The sequence below is a fragment of the Polyodon spathula genome, chromosome 11, assembly GCF_017654505.1.
Source record: "Polyodon spathula isolate WHYD16114869_AA chromosome 11, ASM1765450v1, whole genome shotgun sequence".
Lineage (NCBI taxonomy): Eukaryota > Metazoa > Chordata > Actinopteri > Acipenseriformes > Polyodontidae > Polyodon > Polyodon spathula.
Genome location: NC_054544.1, coordinates 3,216,224 through 3,233,426, shown reverse-complemented (window position 1 = coordinate 3,233,426; position 17,203 = coordinate 3,216,224). Strand labels below are relative to the sequence as shown.

Here is a 17,203-nt window from a genome sequence, read left to right as displayed (position 1 = left end):
CACACACACACAGACAGACACAAACAGCTCAATAGAGTACAATTTGCTCTGTGTTATGTATAAATTGTTTATGTATATGTATATATTTATATGCTATATTAGTTACCATTCACAGAGGTCAAAATAAAAATGCATAAACATATTGATGTGCTCTGTTTGGAAGGGAGACACAGCCTCATTAAAAACATGCAGGCATTCAAGGGTCAAGGGTGATAAAATAATAATAATAAAAACTAACTATTAAAATGCTGACTTTTTTATTTTATTAATATTTGGCTGCAGGGCTATAAAGGTCCCTCCATTCAGACGTATTTCTGCTGGATGAAGAGACCTTTATAGCCCTGCAGCCTGTGTACACAGCGTTCCTAATGGCTAACAAAAGGCATCCCTCTTAACCCTCTACGGGGCTTTACTTGATTAATATTGCAGAAAAGAAAAAAATTATAAAATGAACACCTTGGTTTGCAAAGGAAATTGCTCAGGATGTGAAAGTTTAATAGCCCAAGCAAGGGCAAGAATGGGGTAGTTTAAGCAGTGTAGCAGTTAATAAAAATGAGTTAAAATAAACAAGGTGTCTCAGACCTGATGAAAGAGTCTCAGAACCAAGGAAGGAGTGGAATTCTATTAATCAGGATACAGTAATATTAATGCATACAGGCAGGCATCCTCATAGGGAGAAAATAGACAGCTCAATTGCATTTTACAGTCAAGGAATAGCTTCAAAACAACATACAAATACTTGTCGTAAATGAGCGCTCATATTTTGTTATGTACATTGATAATACAAAGAGATACTGATTCTTGACATCATTTTATGACACTGCCTTTATAATGTATGTGTTTAATTGTTTATGGAGCCAAACTGTAATAATCCAGCGTGTGCTTTATCCCATTTTTTCTTGCAGAACAAGCCCAAAAGAAGGACTACTCAAACAGCTTACATTAGATCCAGCAAGTTTTTAAATTATATGTCCGCTCATACTCCAACAACAGACCTGGATACCGATAAGCTTTTGCAGCACCCCCCTCTGTAGTTCTTTAAGTGCAGATTCCAAGGGAGTGATGGCAAAACCCAGAGCACAGTCTGAAATGTATGGTTGTTATCACCACCTCCTGCTGCACATCACATTCCACCTTCAGCACAGATTGTTGCGAAGAGGAAAGTGCACATACTAATCAATTAATGTTTAAAACGTAATGCATTGAACACATGCCTCTGAAGTACAAGCATGGCTGCAGGGCTCTGCACATGTGCACCGACTGGCAGCAATTCTTTTCCAGCTTTTTTTCTTTAATTATTAAAATTCAACCTGCTAGTTTTTGTTTCATGGCTTAGAAAGAAAGTGCCTTTAATAGACCAGCTGCACAACAATCAAGCTTTCTGTTTGGCGAGAATTTAGGGTAAACTGTTTCTTAACTTCACTATAGACCGATGTGTGCTGTACAGCTCTTCAGGTGTTGAAGAAGTATAATTAACACGTTCAATATCAAACATAAGAAAGCCTGAAATCAGATGAAGCTGAAGCCACTCTCTTAGCACTGCAGTTGCTCGCTGCGGGATCCAAGCACAGCAGTGCGATTCTGTGAAGCTGCAGCATCTCTTACCTTCTGGAGACTCCTCCTGAACGTATGTCCCCGTCAGGTACCGGTGCACCAGGGCGGACTTACCACTGGCCAAATTACCCACAATGCCCTGAAACAACAACAGAACAAGCAACATTACAGCCTGGCAGCATGGTAACCCCAGACAGAGGCCAGTGTACAGAGCTGCTTTGCAATCTGATTGAATTCATAAACGAGATGCACTCCAGTCAAAGGAACACATTACTGTATACAACCTCCACCAACTTTGACCCAGTCATTTCGGTAGCACTTTAGATTATGTGGGGTATGTAACCATGTAGTAACACTGTAATAACTAGGTAACTATCAAAGGTTCATGCTCCTGCATGGTACCTACTGCGGAATTATGACACCAGGTAAGAACATGTTATTCACAAGGCCACTGCTGCTGTATGTAATTACAATGTAGTTAGTGTGCAACAGCCTATTTACAGAGTTACTACAATGTAAACTGCATGGCTAGGCATGCCTTGCGATTTAAATAGCTACCATCGTTTCACATCATATTTAAAATAATTACCCTAAACATTGTCAACCACCTTCAATTTAAAATCATAATCTAATGCATGTCCAATTTTCTGAATCATAGGTTTTTTAATGAGTTAGTTTTTCACCAATGGCCTCTGAAGAGCTGCATAATAACAAGACAGCCACCAGAAACAAGCAGGACTCCCTTTGACTTTATTATACAGTACAGCTACTGAAGGAATGTAAAGCAGCTTTACTGAGAGCTTAACCAGTCACACCAGAGTTTATACAGTATCCCGTAGAAAACAGGTGTAACAAATTAACCTCATCTGAAGTGGCATGGCCTGCTATTCAATGGGAGACTTGGGCTGTATGTTTCTCATGCATTCTGATGAAGAACTACTGTGTACTCTAAGAGACCGAGTCAAGCAGGCAAAGTCCCAGCTGAAGTGTTGGTCTGTCCCTTACTCTGTGGGAGATCTCTCAGGACTGGAGTGGACAAAGCACTGCAGTACAGAGTCTCAGAGAGCCCACATGTCAAATGAAGAAGCCATGTTTCCAGGGTCAACAGCAGCACTCAGCCAATTCTTCTCAGTTGCAGCTCTTCAGAATTGCAGATGGCTCTGTGAGAGTCAGCTGTGAGGAGCACTTGACAGGCCTTGTCAGCCAAGTGACAGAGAGGTCATTGTCACATCTTGGGAGATCAGAGTTGCCTTCTCGCTCCCGGAGAGAAGCACCAGAGCTGACCTCATACTTCATCAGATCAGGCACTGCAGCAGAGAAAGTGATAGAATCCGAGAGCACTGGCCAGCAGACACAGAGGATCTACACGTTATCCAGGCTTCTCTTTGCACTTGTTATGCATTGCTATTGGACATCTAACACTGCCCAGTACCACAAAAGCACACAAACCAGCCAATGGATTTGAAAACACAACATTCCTGATAGAGATGGAAACCAGACACTAGTCCCCACTAAAAATATAGATTTGGGGGAGAATGAGGTCAGTCCATTGAAGTCAGTGCCTTTAACATAATGCCTTGTAAATAATCATGTGGTATTTCTGGAGCTGGACCGACTAAAACAGCAACAACTGGCTTAAAATATCAGAAGTACTGCAGCATCTTCCAATACTATACAAGACAAAAATGACTGTTACCAACTCCCTGATGCAAACATTGCAAACATTCACTGCAAAAGTTGAATTTCTGGAAATGAAACAACAACGAAAGAAACTCTGTGCCAAGACGAGAGAAACACTGACAGGGAAGACAGTGAAGTGATTCATTGTCCGGCTAGCCACTGTCAGTGCCCTGTATATAGAACAGAGGTCTGGGAGGACAAGCAGCCCTGTGCTGTAACTGTGTCACTGTGGCCGTGCTCTGTCCTATCAGCAGGGGCTTGGGCTGAAAAGCCAACTCTTACTATTACACAATACATGTCATATTTCAAAAGCAAACAGGAGGGTCTAAATCAGTACTACTACTAAATCAGCAGTATGCGCTCTCACAAGTATGGTCCCCTATGCTTGGCTACATGGCCAAAAGTATAGAGGACAAATCAAAGGAGGTTTTGATGAGGCTGCATAACGGAAGGCGCTCAATTTCGTTGACAGCGTTACAAAAAGGACATTGTGGCTCTGGAGAAAGTCCAGCAAAGAGCTACTCAAGTGACTAAGTGGAGTAAGACTTAGGACAGTTTAGAGAATTAGAATAGAGCGCAAGTGTGTCTCCTGACTTGACGAGACTGGATTTATACACAGATCCACTGAAATGCAAGATCACCTTTCTAGGGTTTAACTCAATATTGAAGGTAGAGGAGAGACACTTACCACTTTGAGCTCTGGGACCGAGCGGCTGAGGGTCCACTCCTGGCTGTTTACGAAGGCATCTGGAAAACACAAAAAAAGAGAAACCGTGTTACTGTAGCTTCTAATGGGTTTGGACCACCTGTGGCTGCATTTTGTAACTGCTCCATTCCAGGATTGGGGTCTATCCTTTTTTTAATCAATTCCAATTCCAAGTTGTATACATGTTAGCTCTATAAAGCCTGTGTGGTAAAAGGCCTTGGAATTGATTAAAAGGGAATGCAAATTGGTATTGGAATTGGGAATTGATTTTAAAAAGCAGTTGCAATTGAATAAAAAGGAATGGACTTCAACTCTGCTCCATTCCTCAAATCGCTGTAACCTTTTCTTAAGTTTGAGCACATCACATGCACTGACCAGGAAAAGTTTATACTGAAAACTGAACAGATTTCCACAGAGACAATGCAAATAAAATGGTTTAAAAATGTGACAGAGGGCACTGCTGCAGCTCAAAAGATTTATGCATTGTGCATCTTTGGACTCCCAGTTAAATTCTGCAAATAATGGAAGACGGAGCTGCACACACAATGTGCACACTCACAGCCTATAGACAGGTTAGTGAAGCAGGAGAGCGAGAGAGAGCACTCTCCGACAGAACAAAGCAGGCAAGAAGAGCCTCAGCTCTTATTAGTCTTGACACTGCACCAGCAACCTGCGACACTGTCTCACCCTTCACTGGCAAGGAGATTCCGCTTCTCCACCCAAGCGTGAATATCAAACCAATTAATGCCTGACATGAGGAAGGCAGCTTTCCACAACACTACGTACTGTAAGAGTGTAAAAGCAAGTAGTCATCTTGTTAAACTGATGTGCTGCATTCTGTGCACCTCGGCAAACACGAATCAGGTTTCTTTACGAGTCTCGTCAGCAGGCTGGAGACTGTGCGATTGAAATAATATGTTCCACTCGTGCCAAAGAACGACTGCAATTGAACCCAGGTCGTGAGCGTGTGTGTACTGCAGGACAGTAGAAGATGGCCTGGATTCTCTGTCCTGCTCAGTGTCTCCCGAGACCGCAATTGAACCCAGGTCGTGAGCATGTGTGTACTGCAGGACAGTAGAAGATGGCCTGGATTCACTGCCCTGCTCAGTGTCTCCCGAGACCGCAACTGAACCCAGGTCGTGAGCGTGTGTGTACTGCAGGACAGTAGAAGATGGCCTGGATTCACTGCCCTGCTCAGTGTCTCCCGAGACCGCAACTGAACCCAGGTCGTGAGCGTGTGTGTACTGCAGGACAGTAGAAGATGGCCTGGATTCACTGCCCTGCTCAGTGTCTCCCGAGACCGCAATTGAACCCAGGTCGTGAGCGTGTGTGTACTGCAGGACAGTAGAAGATGGCCTGGATTCACTGTCCTGCTCAGTGTCTCCCGAAACCTCAGCAATGTGTGTTGGTGTGGGATGCTGACAGTTTAATTAGAAATCCAGTACCTTACTCAGCGAGGCAAGGGCTAAACTGCTGGTAGAAATCACAAACAACCCCACTTAAAGACTGCTACTGTACAACTTGAGTCAGACAGTATTGTACCATGAGAAAGAGGAATTTTTCTTTTTTTGGAAGGAATTAAACCAATCTTCCTCAATGAAACGTTTCAATTCTGCGTTAGGTACATTTTTTAGAGCCATCATTTAGGTCAATTTACAGTACCCAACGCTTAAACATATTTTGTTTATTTTTTTTATTTTTCCAACAGAATTCATATTTAATCTTTCATGTCATGCCATCTGTTCCTCTGAGCTGTACCGGAGGGCTCTGTTGGATGTAAAATTGGCAGTCATCTTTTATTGCTGGTTGCCAAGACGACCAAAGTTAAAGACGATCCTTCAGCATTAAACCCGATAATCCTGCAATCTTGAGGTCAAATAGGTTTCTCTATAACAAGTCCTGGAAGAGAAACAGCATTTTATTAAGAGCGCAGAACCAGCAGCACCAATACTGTAAGTGGAAGCAGCATTTAGTATCGCACCTAAACCCCGCACACCCCAGTCATGCTCGGGGATCTCTGACACTGAACTGAGTGAGTCCATGAGATACAAGTGCCACGGTAACCGTACGGAAAGTGCTTTCCTAAACAGCTCTCCAGCCACCGTTTTTAACTTGACCCACATCATGTCATTTCACTTGATAACAAATCACATCTCAAAGCCCGGAGCTGTATCAGGGGACTTTAAAGTATCTTGTAAATAATTTAGAAGCAGACAACAGCCCCTCAGAGCCAGTAATTTCCTTTTTTGGAGCTGAATGTTCCAGGGCTCCTGTAAAACTGTCATTTACCGTACGTGGGTTTAGGCGAATTGACTAAAGTAGATAAATGGTCTCTCTTAATGCTAAGTATTTAACATCGCAGGAACTGCACTGAACTATACTGTACATTAGAGAGAAGCATCGATTCTAGCCTGAAAACTGCAAAAAATCTGTGGTCTACTTTAATCATCTAATACTGCAAGAGATTTTACTGCTGCCATACAACCCAACCTGATCACCAGTGTGGGCAAACAAACCCCAGCAGGATTCACGTGCCATTGTAGATATTATATATATATATATATATATATATATATATATATATATATATATATATATATATATATATATATATATATGTGTGTGTGTGTGTGCTGGGACGAACACAACATTTTCATGTTGGACATTCGCTCAGAATTTAAATATTCGTTCGGATATTCGTTATAAAAGCCATTATATTGCTCAGAATGCACGCAGAGACAGCATAGCAGCAGAGGAAGGGGAGAGTGGCCACTGTCTGTGTGCCTTTATTTTACAGCAAGACATTACAATACGTAACACAGTAGAAAAATATCCCAGAAGTAAAGAATACTTTGCGTACGCCTTACTTTACCCCAGTGGATTATCTACAAAGCAAAAGATGCCAAACAGCAGCTCAAGTTAAGCGTTGTTTTGTTTGACTCTGCATTTTACTTTTTTTTTCATTCCTTGCCATTGCCATTTTTTTGCAGTAAATGGTGGCACGTTTTCATAAAGTAACAACATGAGGTTTATTTGTGCCTTTTTGTAGCTGAAGAAGCAACTGGGAAATGGCGGCATAGAATGAAGAAGGAAAAAAACTCACCATTTTGGTTATCATTTATTACATTCCACATAACAGAAGCAACAAAAAATATATAATATGTAAAATCTATACAAAAATCACTACACAACATTTCCAGCAAGTTGGGCACTGTTAAGCGAGGCTTTTATGAATGAATGCCCCATGAGAGTCTGACTCGCTCTAAACCAGCACAACGTGTTTTTGACTCTGCGTGCGCGCATGCTTAATCTGGTTTGTTTACTTTTGCCATCTAAAACTTTTAAATAGAGGCTCAAGAGCTGCTGTGTTGATCTTGTGTTTTGTTTTATTAATCTCACATATCACACACAGCTCTTTTTCATTTGCCATTTTTTAAACGGTTTCGCAACGTCTGGTGAGGTGGTAAATAAGTGCAAGGTATCTTTGTCATTTCTAGCAAATACTTCACTGGAAATAAAACGAGAGCAGAGCTGACCACTGCAGCTTGTGAATCTTCACTGAAATAAACGAGCAGAGCTGATCACTGCAGCTTGTGAATCTTCACTGAAATAAACGAGAGCAGAGCTGATCACTGCAGCTTGTGAATCTTCACTCAAATAAACGAGAACAGAGCTGATCACTGCAGCTTGTGAATCTTCACTGAAATAAACAAGAACAGAGCTGACCGCTGCAGCTTGTGAATGTTCACTCAAATAAACGAGAACAGAGCTGACCACTGCAGCTTGTGAATCTTCACTGAAATAAACAAGCAGAGCTTCCCAGCAGGAGTCTTTCCAGTGTGCTTCGGGCACACGTCTTGATGTATCGTACATTTAGATACACTACAGTGACTGCCATCCATTATTCTGAAGTACTGTACGGCCTTTTAAGACTTTCAACAACTGCTTCCATAGAACCCTGACTTTTCCGCATGTTCTATGTGTACTACTGCAACTGACAAGTGACTCTGTCTCTAAAAAGGGTGTGGTCCCATGAAAAAAATTCAAATCTATACTTACTTTCTTCCTGTGTTTGTTCTTTTTTTTTTTTTTTAGTTTTACTTATTTATTTTTTATCTTTGCTGTCCAATTAAGATCCAGTGTTGTCAGGGACACTGCTGCTAGATTTCTTGTACAGGTGAGTCACAAAGCCAACAACCGAGGTGTAATGTATAAATCATTTATTACCACTTTATAGATACTTAGTAGAAGTGTACAGTGCATTAATAAGATGTCACAGAGCTCTAGTACATTAGTAAGAAAAGCTTTAGGCTTATAATGTCCAGATTTAGGCTGCCTATTATTGCTGTGGTGGGTGGATACTGTAAAAGGTTTCCATGACCCACAAAGCAACTCAGTGGCTAGCAGGGGGATGAAACTCCTGGTTCTCAGTCATAAGGACTACAGGTAGCCACTCTGCTACAGTAATCCTCCCCGATTCGATCACTTCATAGGAGTAGGCTGACAGCCCCATGACTATTTCATCTGTTTAATATATTTTTAAGGGAGAGATGCTAATTAAAAATTAGTTTTGCATGTGACCTAAATAAATAGAAAATAATAGAAATAAAATGAAAAGCAGATTGCTAAAACGCATGCTGCCAGTTTCCAGCGGAAAGTGATCTTAATGACTGCAGGCTCCAACAGGAAGCTGGAACACGAGCAGCGGCTCCCAAGTAGATGGGATTAAGAAAACTGCTGACTGCTGATTTGAGTAAGAAAATCTACTGCATCAATCATATATTAGAATAAGAAACTTTTATTAGAATTACAGTAAGAAAAATACAGGAATCACACTTTATATAAAATGTTCATTGATTACTGTAGGCCACACAGCCATGTACCACACAATCTGAAACAACTGACCGGATTGATTAACATGTAGTTCAAAAGAGCAGTACTGTACCAGCAGATGTATGCAGAACTGCTCCGTAGAACACTGCACTGAGCTTCACAGCAGCTGTATGCAGAACTGCTCCACAGTACACCGCACTGAGCTTCACAGCAGCTGTATGCAGAACTGCTCCACAGTACACTGCACTGAGCTTCACAGCAGCTGTATGCAGAACTGCTCCACAGTACACTGCACTGAGCTTCACAGCAGCTGTATGCAGAACTGCTCCACGGTACACTGCACTGAGCTTCACAGCAGCTGTATGCAGAACTGCTCCACAGTACACTGCACTGAGCTTCACAGCAGCTGTATGCAGAACTGCTCCACGGTACACTGCACTGAGCTTCACAGCAGCTGTATGCAGAACTGCTCCACAGTACACTGCACTGAGCTTCACAGCAGCTGTATGCAGAACTGCTCCACGGTACACTGCACTGAGCTTCACAGCAGCTGTATGCAGAACTGCTCCACGGTACACTGCACTGAGCTTCACAGCAGCTGAATCAAAGCAAAAGTTGGGCAAGAAGTGAAATGTAGTCACTCCTTAGCGGTACCAAGAGGAGAGTTTCTGCGCTCTTAAACAACAGTTTTTTCTTAATTGCTGCAGTCGCTAGTTACAGAACCTGCAATTTGACTCTTTCTTCTTTCCCTGTTTAAATATCACAGAGCAATCAAGGCTTTTTATATTTCATATGTTTGTAATAATAATAATAATAATAGTACAGTAATAATCTCTCCTATGCTTTATTGACACTGATAAAAAAAAAGACCGTAAAATGAATAAAGATATCGGGAAAATACATAGCCTACTACAACTGAATGGACATTACTTTACTGTACATTAGCTCAACCTTGCAGTTCACTGTAGGCATGTATTCAGTGATGAACAGTGACAGTAATCTACTGTAATGTAACACACTTAAAACAAAGGTAGTATGTGGTTCAAAAGAAAAGTTATGTCAACTAAACTCTGGAAAAGAAACCATTTTCATGCTTAGAACCTCCAATCATGCACCTGAATTCAGGGCGCTACATCTCAGTATGTACAGAATATGCATGAGAGGAAAGGCTTTGAGAGAGGTCATGGATTGACTGTGTGGAGATAGAGACTAACCACCAGTACAGAGCACTCCTCCTGCCATGGCAGCGCTACAGCATTTCCCTTGTACTGCTTTAACACGCACGCATGCACAAGCACACAGACACATATGCACACGCAGTGCAGACTCCAATAAATCAATCCCACATTCACTTTCTGTGCGGTTTTCTTTCCTTCGTTTCTAACCGCCTCCTCTTTTCCCCTGAAATGTGCTAAAAATAGCTCCCACAACCTTCCCAGCAAGTGAGTGAGCTACAGAGCTCCAGCCTCGCTGGAACGCCACTGGCTCCAGCCCAGACTGCATGATTTCAGCTTGTCTTTTTCATTGCTATTATTCCCCATCTGCTGCATGGAGAGGCTTCTTGCCACTTACTGTAGTTCCAATGCTGTGCCAGGGAGACTGCCTGGGCTTGCTTAACCACAGGGTTACCCTGAACTGTAATGACTGTTTTAGAGATTTCTTTAAACAAATCAAACTGAAAACAGGATATACTGTATAGCACAGGAGTGGGGGTGCAGTATACTGTATGAAAAGGATTGAGGAAATTGACCTTGTTGAATAAGTAACCTCAAACTGTGCAGGATTAGCCAGGGAAAGGAACTGAAGCGATTTCACGTATTAATCTTCATCAAGTCATAGACAGAGCTTAAGATCCAGTAACATTAATCAAGGGTGACAGTGTGAGTATTCTAGAGAAGCCATCTATGCAAGGGTCAGATAATCTTATTTAAATAACTATCATGAATGCAATTGGTTTGTCACTGTTACATACAGAGGCGGGCTGCTATTAGGTTGAACCAAAACTCCCAGTTTAGAAAGCAGCAGGACGACAGGCATTGGTACAGTAACACTAGCATACATGTTTCTCTAGCCATCTGCCTTTCCCACATTAATTCTACTGCACTTGTAAGTTCGCACCCCTCTCCAGGGAGATTACTGGACCTCTACACTGACACACAGGGAAACCTGCAGTACAGCACTTGCAGTTACGGTAGTTTATACTTCAATAATAAACCCTTGCTTACAGTGTACACTTACTGTACCACTGTGTCACTTCAGGCTTATGTCTAGACTTGACATGCAGGTTTTTGACAATGGAAAACCTTTAAGGAAAATGTCAAAGCAAGCAGCTTATACTTTTAAACTTTAAACTATTACTGTAACACAACATCCATCTCTCTGGCCGCTGCGGAGAGTGATTGAGACAGAGGTGTTGCGCTACACTCCTACTGAACCGCACAACTGCAGCTCCAGGTGTGGGGGGCCCTGGACAAAATACAGAGAGTGAGGGTTGGGGGCAAGGCAAGGCATTAACACCGATCAAGCTACACTCACTTCAGCTAACACTTCCATCATCCTAATGACTGCATCAGTCTTGCGGTGGGTAGCATGGCAATCTCTCATGCTAACAGCCACACAAAAGTCAGGTGTTTCCGTGGCTCGATAATGTTATTATACAATAGCTAATGCAAACAATCCACACTTTGAATGATAGTAGCAGCTACTCCTGAAACCATGAAACTTTCATTGCTGTTGAGAAGGCTGTTTTGAAATTCTGTGTTGAGGACCTACATCACTTGTGGCTGAAAAGCATCTTACAGGACTACTACTAAACAGTTTCATCCCTGTGTTCCTAGATGCTGGTTCATCACCAGCATCCCCCAAAGAGCATTCAGCTCACTATTGCCACTCTCGCCAATGCAATCACGAGCAAATCTACTCAGAATCAGGGGTCGAAATTTCCTACTACTGTGGAAGGATGTTCACCCTTGCATTTGTAATGTTCACAGAAAATAACATATAAAACTGCTGCACCTTTACTAATTATAAGTACCCAATGGAGATTTCATCACACTGTAGACTTTAAAATGAGTGCTAATCCATTCTTTAAGAATCTGTGTTTTTTCAGTAGCTCTTACTTGATTTATTAACACTGCTACTGGTCCACCATAATAGTTTATTATTAGTATTATTATTATTATTATTATTATTATTATTATTATTATTAAAAACTGCATTTAATCTCCCCAATTCAAGCATATGCCAACCTCCCTAAAATACAGTACAGTCATCTACTGGAGGATCGCTGCAGTATTTGTTGGCTAAGCCTTTCCTTAAATGCCTTCCTGCTGAGGATGGGGTGTGTGTGTGTGTGTGTGTGTGGAGGGGGGGGGGGGGGGGGGGGGTGTTAGGGGGTGTATCAGTGTGTGCCCTTTCTGAGGCACAGTTTCTTGTAAACACTTTGAGTATCAATGGGCTGAGAGCACTTAACAAGCAGGGGCTGTTACCATCAGGACAAAAGCTTCCCATTGAAGCTCAAATTAGCAAGTTTTATTACTGCAGGTCCAAATACTGCCGCCAGAGTATCAAGAAATGGCTCGTTCCCTGCACTGCATGTCTGATTTAAACTGCTTTGTCTGTGTGATTAGTAAAGGAAATGCTGTGCACAGGGGAATGAGAAGTAGGACATTAAATAGTACAACTGCTTCAGTTACAGTAAATCATATTACACTGAAGAAGGCAGTGCTGAACAATTGAAAATGTTTGCAGACTAGACTAGTAACTGATTCACACAACTGTATCTAAATAATGCATTAATCAGCTTGTGCTGGAAACGCACAAGAGCAGCAGAGAGATACAGGCAGTGCTGGAAATGCACAAGAGGAGCAGAGAGATACAGGCAGTGCTGGAAACGCACAAGAGCAGCAGAGAGATACGGGCAGTGCTGGAAACGCACAAGAGCAGCAGAGAGATACGGGCAGTGCTGGAAACGCACAAGAGCAGCAGAGAGATACGGGCAGTGCTGGAAACGCACAAGAGCAGCAGTGAGATACGGGCAGTGCTGGAAACGCACAAGAGCAGCAGAGAGATACGGGCAGTGCTGGAAACGCACAAGAGCAGCAGAGAGATACGGGCAGTGCTGGAAACGCACAAGAGCAGCAGAGAGATACGGGCAGTGCTGGAAACGCACAAGAGCAGCAGAGAGATACGGGCAGTGCTGGAAACGCACAAGAGGAGCAGAGAGATACGGGCAGTGCTGGAAACGCACAAGAGCAGCAGTGAGATACGGGCAGTGCTGGAAACGCACAAGAGCAGCAGTGATATACGGGCAGTGCTGGAAACGCACAAGAGCAGCAGTGATATACGGGCAGTGCTGGAAACGCACAAGAGCAGCAGTGAGATACGGGCAGTGCTGGAAACGCACAAGAGCAGCAGTGATATACGGGCAGTGCTGGAAACGCACAAGAGCAGCAGTGAGATACAGGCAGTGCTGGAAACGCACAAGAGCAGCAGTGAGATACAGGCAGTGCTGGAAACACACAAGAGCAGCAGTGAGATACAGGCAGTGCTCTACAGGCCCTGGCTTGCGATCAGTCAGCTGCCAACATCACTGCAGCTCATTCACACAACCTGCATCACAAAGAGCCTTTAAACTCTTGCTACACCCAGAGGCAACCCCCTCCTGTTAACAGACTCTCCTGTGCTGCTGCAGCCTTGTTCTTGATGCTCTTACCCTAAAAACTGACTGCGCTTTATCATAGCAAAGAGTAATGAAGCGTGCAAGTACGCTGTAGGCAAGCATGGTAAATCACCAACAGGGTACAGGGTAAACTGCAAACATGCACGTAATGTAGAGTGGTCACTCACACCCACAACATATAAAGTACAGAACTACAGTGCTGCACTTCAATTAAGCAAAGAGATACGTTCAACCGAGCAGAGCAGCCAGACATTGATACTATACTGTAAAGAAAAATGTTACAATAGTTGTCTATACATATCAACCAACGTCACGTCACATCAAGAGCTTTTCATCCTCAATCCTAATATAACAGGACATCGGCTTACGACCTAAAATTGTCTACTTTCCAAAGATGTCAATAAAATGCAGCTTGCTGTCTCTCAAAGTGGCCCTACAGCAATGTGTTTATCAGCACAGGCACGCTGAGAGAGAGAGAGAGAGAGACACTGGTCTGAAGCGCTACCTCTCAACAGGACGGACGTGGAAACACATGCCTCTTCAAGGATTCTTTAGGTGAGAAGTGTGAAATGAAGGAAAAGCATGTCCCTCTTACAAAACAAATAACATATTAAAAAGTTACCTTCTCCTATTGTGGACCGTGCTGCTTACTGTACTAGGATATTATAAACCCCTCTTACATACATCAGCGTGCCATTAATCTAGCCATTTAAATTGCTACATTTATAGGGTGCTACAATAACTGCAAGGTACTGCCTTTTGAGACACAACAGTTTGATTTTCTTGAATACAGATTAGTAAGGGGTTTATAGCAGCTGGGGGCCAGCTCTATGAGTGATGGAGCAGGGTTGGAGTATGCAGCACCCATGTATCAAAATGACTTGTTGCTTTCGCAGCGACACAGCCCTGCTGCATGCAGAACAAGATGCTTCACCAGGAGTGCAGAGAGGCCGGGGGGCTGGGGCTCTGGAACTTGCTTTGCAGTGTGCAGCAATATTCAGTGTTAGTGCTCTCTTGGCAGCTGAGATGATTCTACAGCAGGGTGTATATTGCAGACTGATAAATAAGGTCTGTTTTATGTGCAGTACAAAGTATTTCAGACTGAAACTGAATGATGTTCTGATTTGGATAGACTGTCCCCGGATTGGTTTGTAATTTACTGTACTGGGAACCTAACAGAGGTCAGCTACAGTACTGTACTTCCATGCACATGTTTGAATGCTAGCAGTCTGGTGTGTGCTGTATGTGTGGGACTGCAGTTACAGCAGTACCAAGCTCTGTGGTTACACAGACTATTCCACGCACCAGAAAGGGAGTCTGGATTCATTACAGATTAATACAAACAATAAGAGGCTGGGCTGGAGTGAGTCAGCTTGCTCTGCTCAAACTTGGAAAATTACAGCATCCAAATAAAACACAAGCTCCCTGCAGAATTACAGCACAGTGCCACGGACTACAAAGATACTCAGCCCTTTCGTAACTACTATACTCTTACTAATTAAAAGTTAACAACGTGAACGCAACATATTTATTGCACACCACCTAAAACAGTGCAACAAAGTATTACATTAGTACCACTCCCCACTTTAACCAGACACTGACCAGAAGCTTATATATTTGTTTCCTTACAGCCAGACAGACTGCTGCCAGCCTTCGACTGAAGTTTTCATAGAGGTCATTATTTACAGGGCTTCCCTGTTAGCAACATGTGTACAAAACGTTACCCTCATCAGAAGACAATCACGATAACAATAGCTGATAATACAGTAGTCTGGTACGTTACAGAACCCAGTGGTGTGAATGTGCTGTACTGTAGCTGTTCTGCTCAGTGAATTTATATGCATGTAGAGGCCTGGAAGCAACCGTCATCCTCACCCTTGGGTTAATTAGGAGGGAGGGGGGCAGGCTAAGGCAGCAGCAGCACCTGGTGCTGCACAGGGAATTCAGAAACGCAATCCAAGCAAGCCGAGCGGCACTAGGAGGCAGACAGGCCCATCAGTGCATGCAGCAGAGCAGTCACGAACACCTGCCTGCCTTGCAAATACAGAGGCAAGACCCACAGATACTGGGAGGGAGGGGGGCAGAGGAGAAAGTTGCACAAAGTACTTCAAGGAGTGCCAAAGATGGAAATCTGATCAGGCATTTTGAGAGTTAAACCAGTTTTGCCACGAAGCAACCTCATTACATATGACTGTGCAGATGAAAAGAATTACAGTATGTAGCTGAGCGCCAAAGGCAATTCGGGTTACATTACAATACACTGTTCCAGCATTATTAGAAATCTCTCTGAAACAGCACCTCTGTACGCTATGAGAACATCAGTCCCCATGCCAAAATAAGCGCTTCTGAAACCACACTCTCTCTACTAAATTACCTTCATTTGGAGCTAGCTTACAGCCGGGCTAGTCCCCTATTGTACTGCATACAATGCCAATGCAAACAGAGGATTAGATATGCTTAAGGCGACAGAGGCTGTGAATTGAGTGAGAGAGAGAGAGAGAGAGAGAGAGAGAGAGAGAGAGAGAGAGAGAGAGACCCAATGAAAAGTATCTCTGACACCCAGCCGTATCCTGATCATAATCCCATTCCCCTCTGGAGGACCTGACTAACACAGGGGAAAGAATTCACTTGATGATGGCACTTCACAGACAGACTGACAGAGAGCACACAGTCCCTACAGAGCTCCCTGTAAACCTGATGTAAATATCTTTACAGGGCTCTGAGGATTCAAGCAGCCACCGAAATCAGCCAGGGGACCTTCTGGGTTCCAGCCGGCTGGCTCCTGCTTTCAGAACAGCTGGGAGCCATCACAAAGTCAGGGTGATTGGATGTTTAAAGCCTACTGTAGTTATGATGCTGTAAAAGGCTATTGTGAGACTTCAGCAGCCTGGGCTCAAAGTGTGAGGGACACAGCTGGGACTACAGTTATCTCCCTTCAACTACTATACCAGTCTAAAAAAACCAAGCAAGGAAATGTTCAGCCTCTAGCTGTCCTGTGCCTACTGTTCAACAGTCAGGAGGACAGGGTGTGATTGTTCTATTGTCCTGAGGTGATGAAGTCCACATTTCCCATTTTTGTATGAACCCTTGGGACCCAAAACTTCAAATCCATGTGACTGAGTGCTAAGGTCATGAAACCTGGAGGGCAAGTTCCCAGAGTGTGGTCCAGGTCCCCCCCACCCCCCATCTTTAACCCCTTCACCTCTGACCATTCCTGACATGGTTGTCTGAATATAAAAACAAAACATGGCATCCATTTCCAAGGGGTGCACTGCAAGTTTTCTACAGATTAATGACGGTTTGCACGGTGCAATAGTTTTAAGGGATGATTGTTGAGCATTGGAACCAGACAATTCTAATGTTTAGCCAGGACAGTTCTGAGATTTGCCTGTTCAGTGTAATGAAGCAATGCATCTCAAATGGTGTGATCCAGCGTATAGAACCCTACTGAAGAAATGCAATTGCTTTCCTTTAAATCCCCACTCCCATCCCAAGTCCCGCAGGAGCTGAAGGGCACAGCAGAGTTTCTTATCTTGCACAGACAAGCTCTTCCCCTGGTCCTGCCTGGAGACCAGCAGGACTAGTGGATAAGCAGCGTATCTACAGTATCTCTGGGCTTTGCCGTGCCACACGCTGGGTTTCAATGGACTCCCACCTCCTGCCCTGCCAAAGAGGATTAGGAAAGCGGTAAACAAAACAGGGGCTGTGATGACACCTCTGAAAGCAGAGGGACGCCTTAGGAGCAAAAA

General features: G+C 43.4%; 1 protein-coding gene across 7 annotated transcripts in view; it reads right to left on the bottom strand.

The window, feature by feature from the left end:
* LOC121322894 (arf-GAP with GTPase, ANK repeat and PH domain-containing protein 1) overlaps positions 1-17,203 on the bottom strand; it is a 197,854-nt gene that overhangs the window by 99,686 nt on the left and 80,965 nt on the right. For all 7 annotated transcript variants that reach the window (XM_041263443.1, XM_041263445.1, XM_041263446.1 and 4 more), the window contains exons 2-3: positions 3,923-3,981; positions 1,606-1,693 (exon numbers count right to left, since the gene is read on the bottom strand). In XM_041263443.1, the coding sequence (XP_041119377.1) occupies positions 1,606-1,693; positions 3,923-3,981 (147 nt within the window). The remainder of the gene's footprint in view (positions 1-1,605; positions 1,694-3,922; positions 3,982-17,203) is intronic.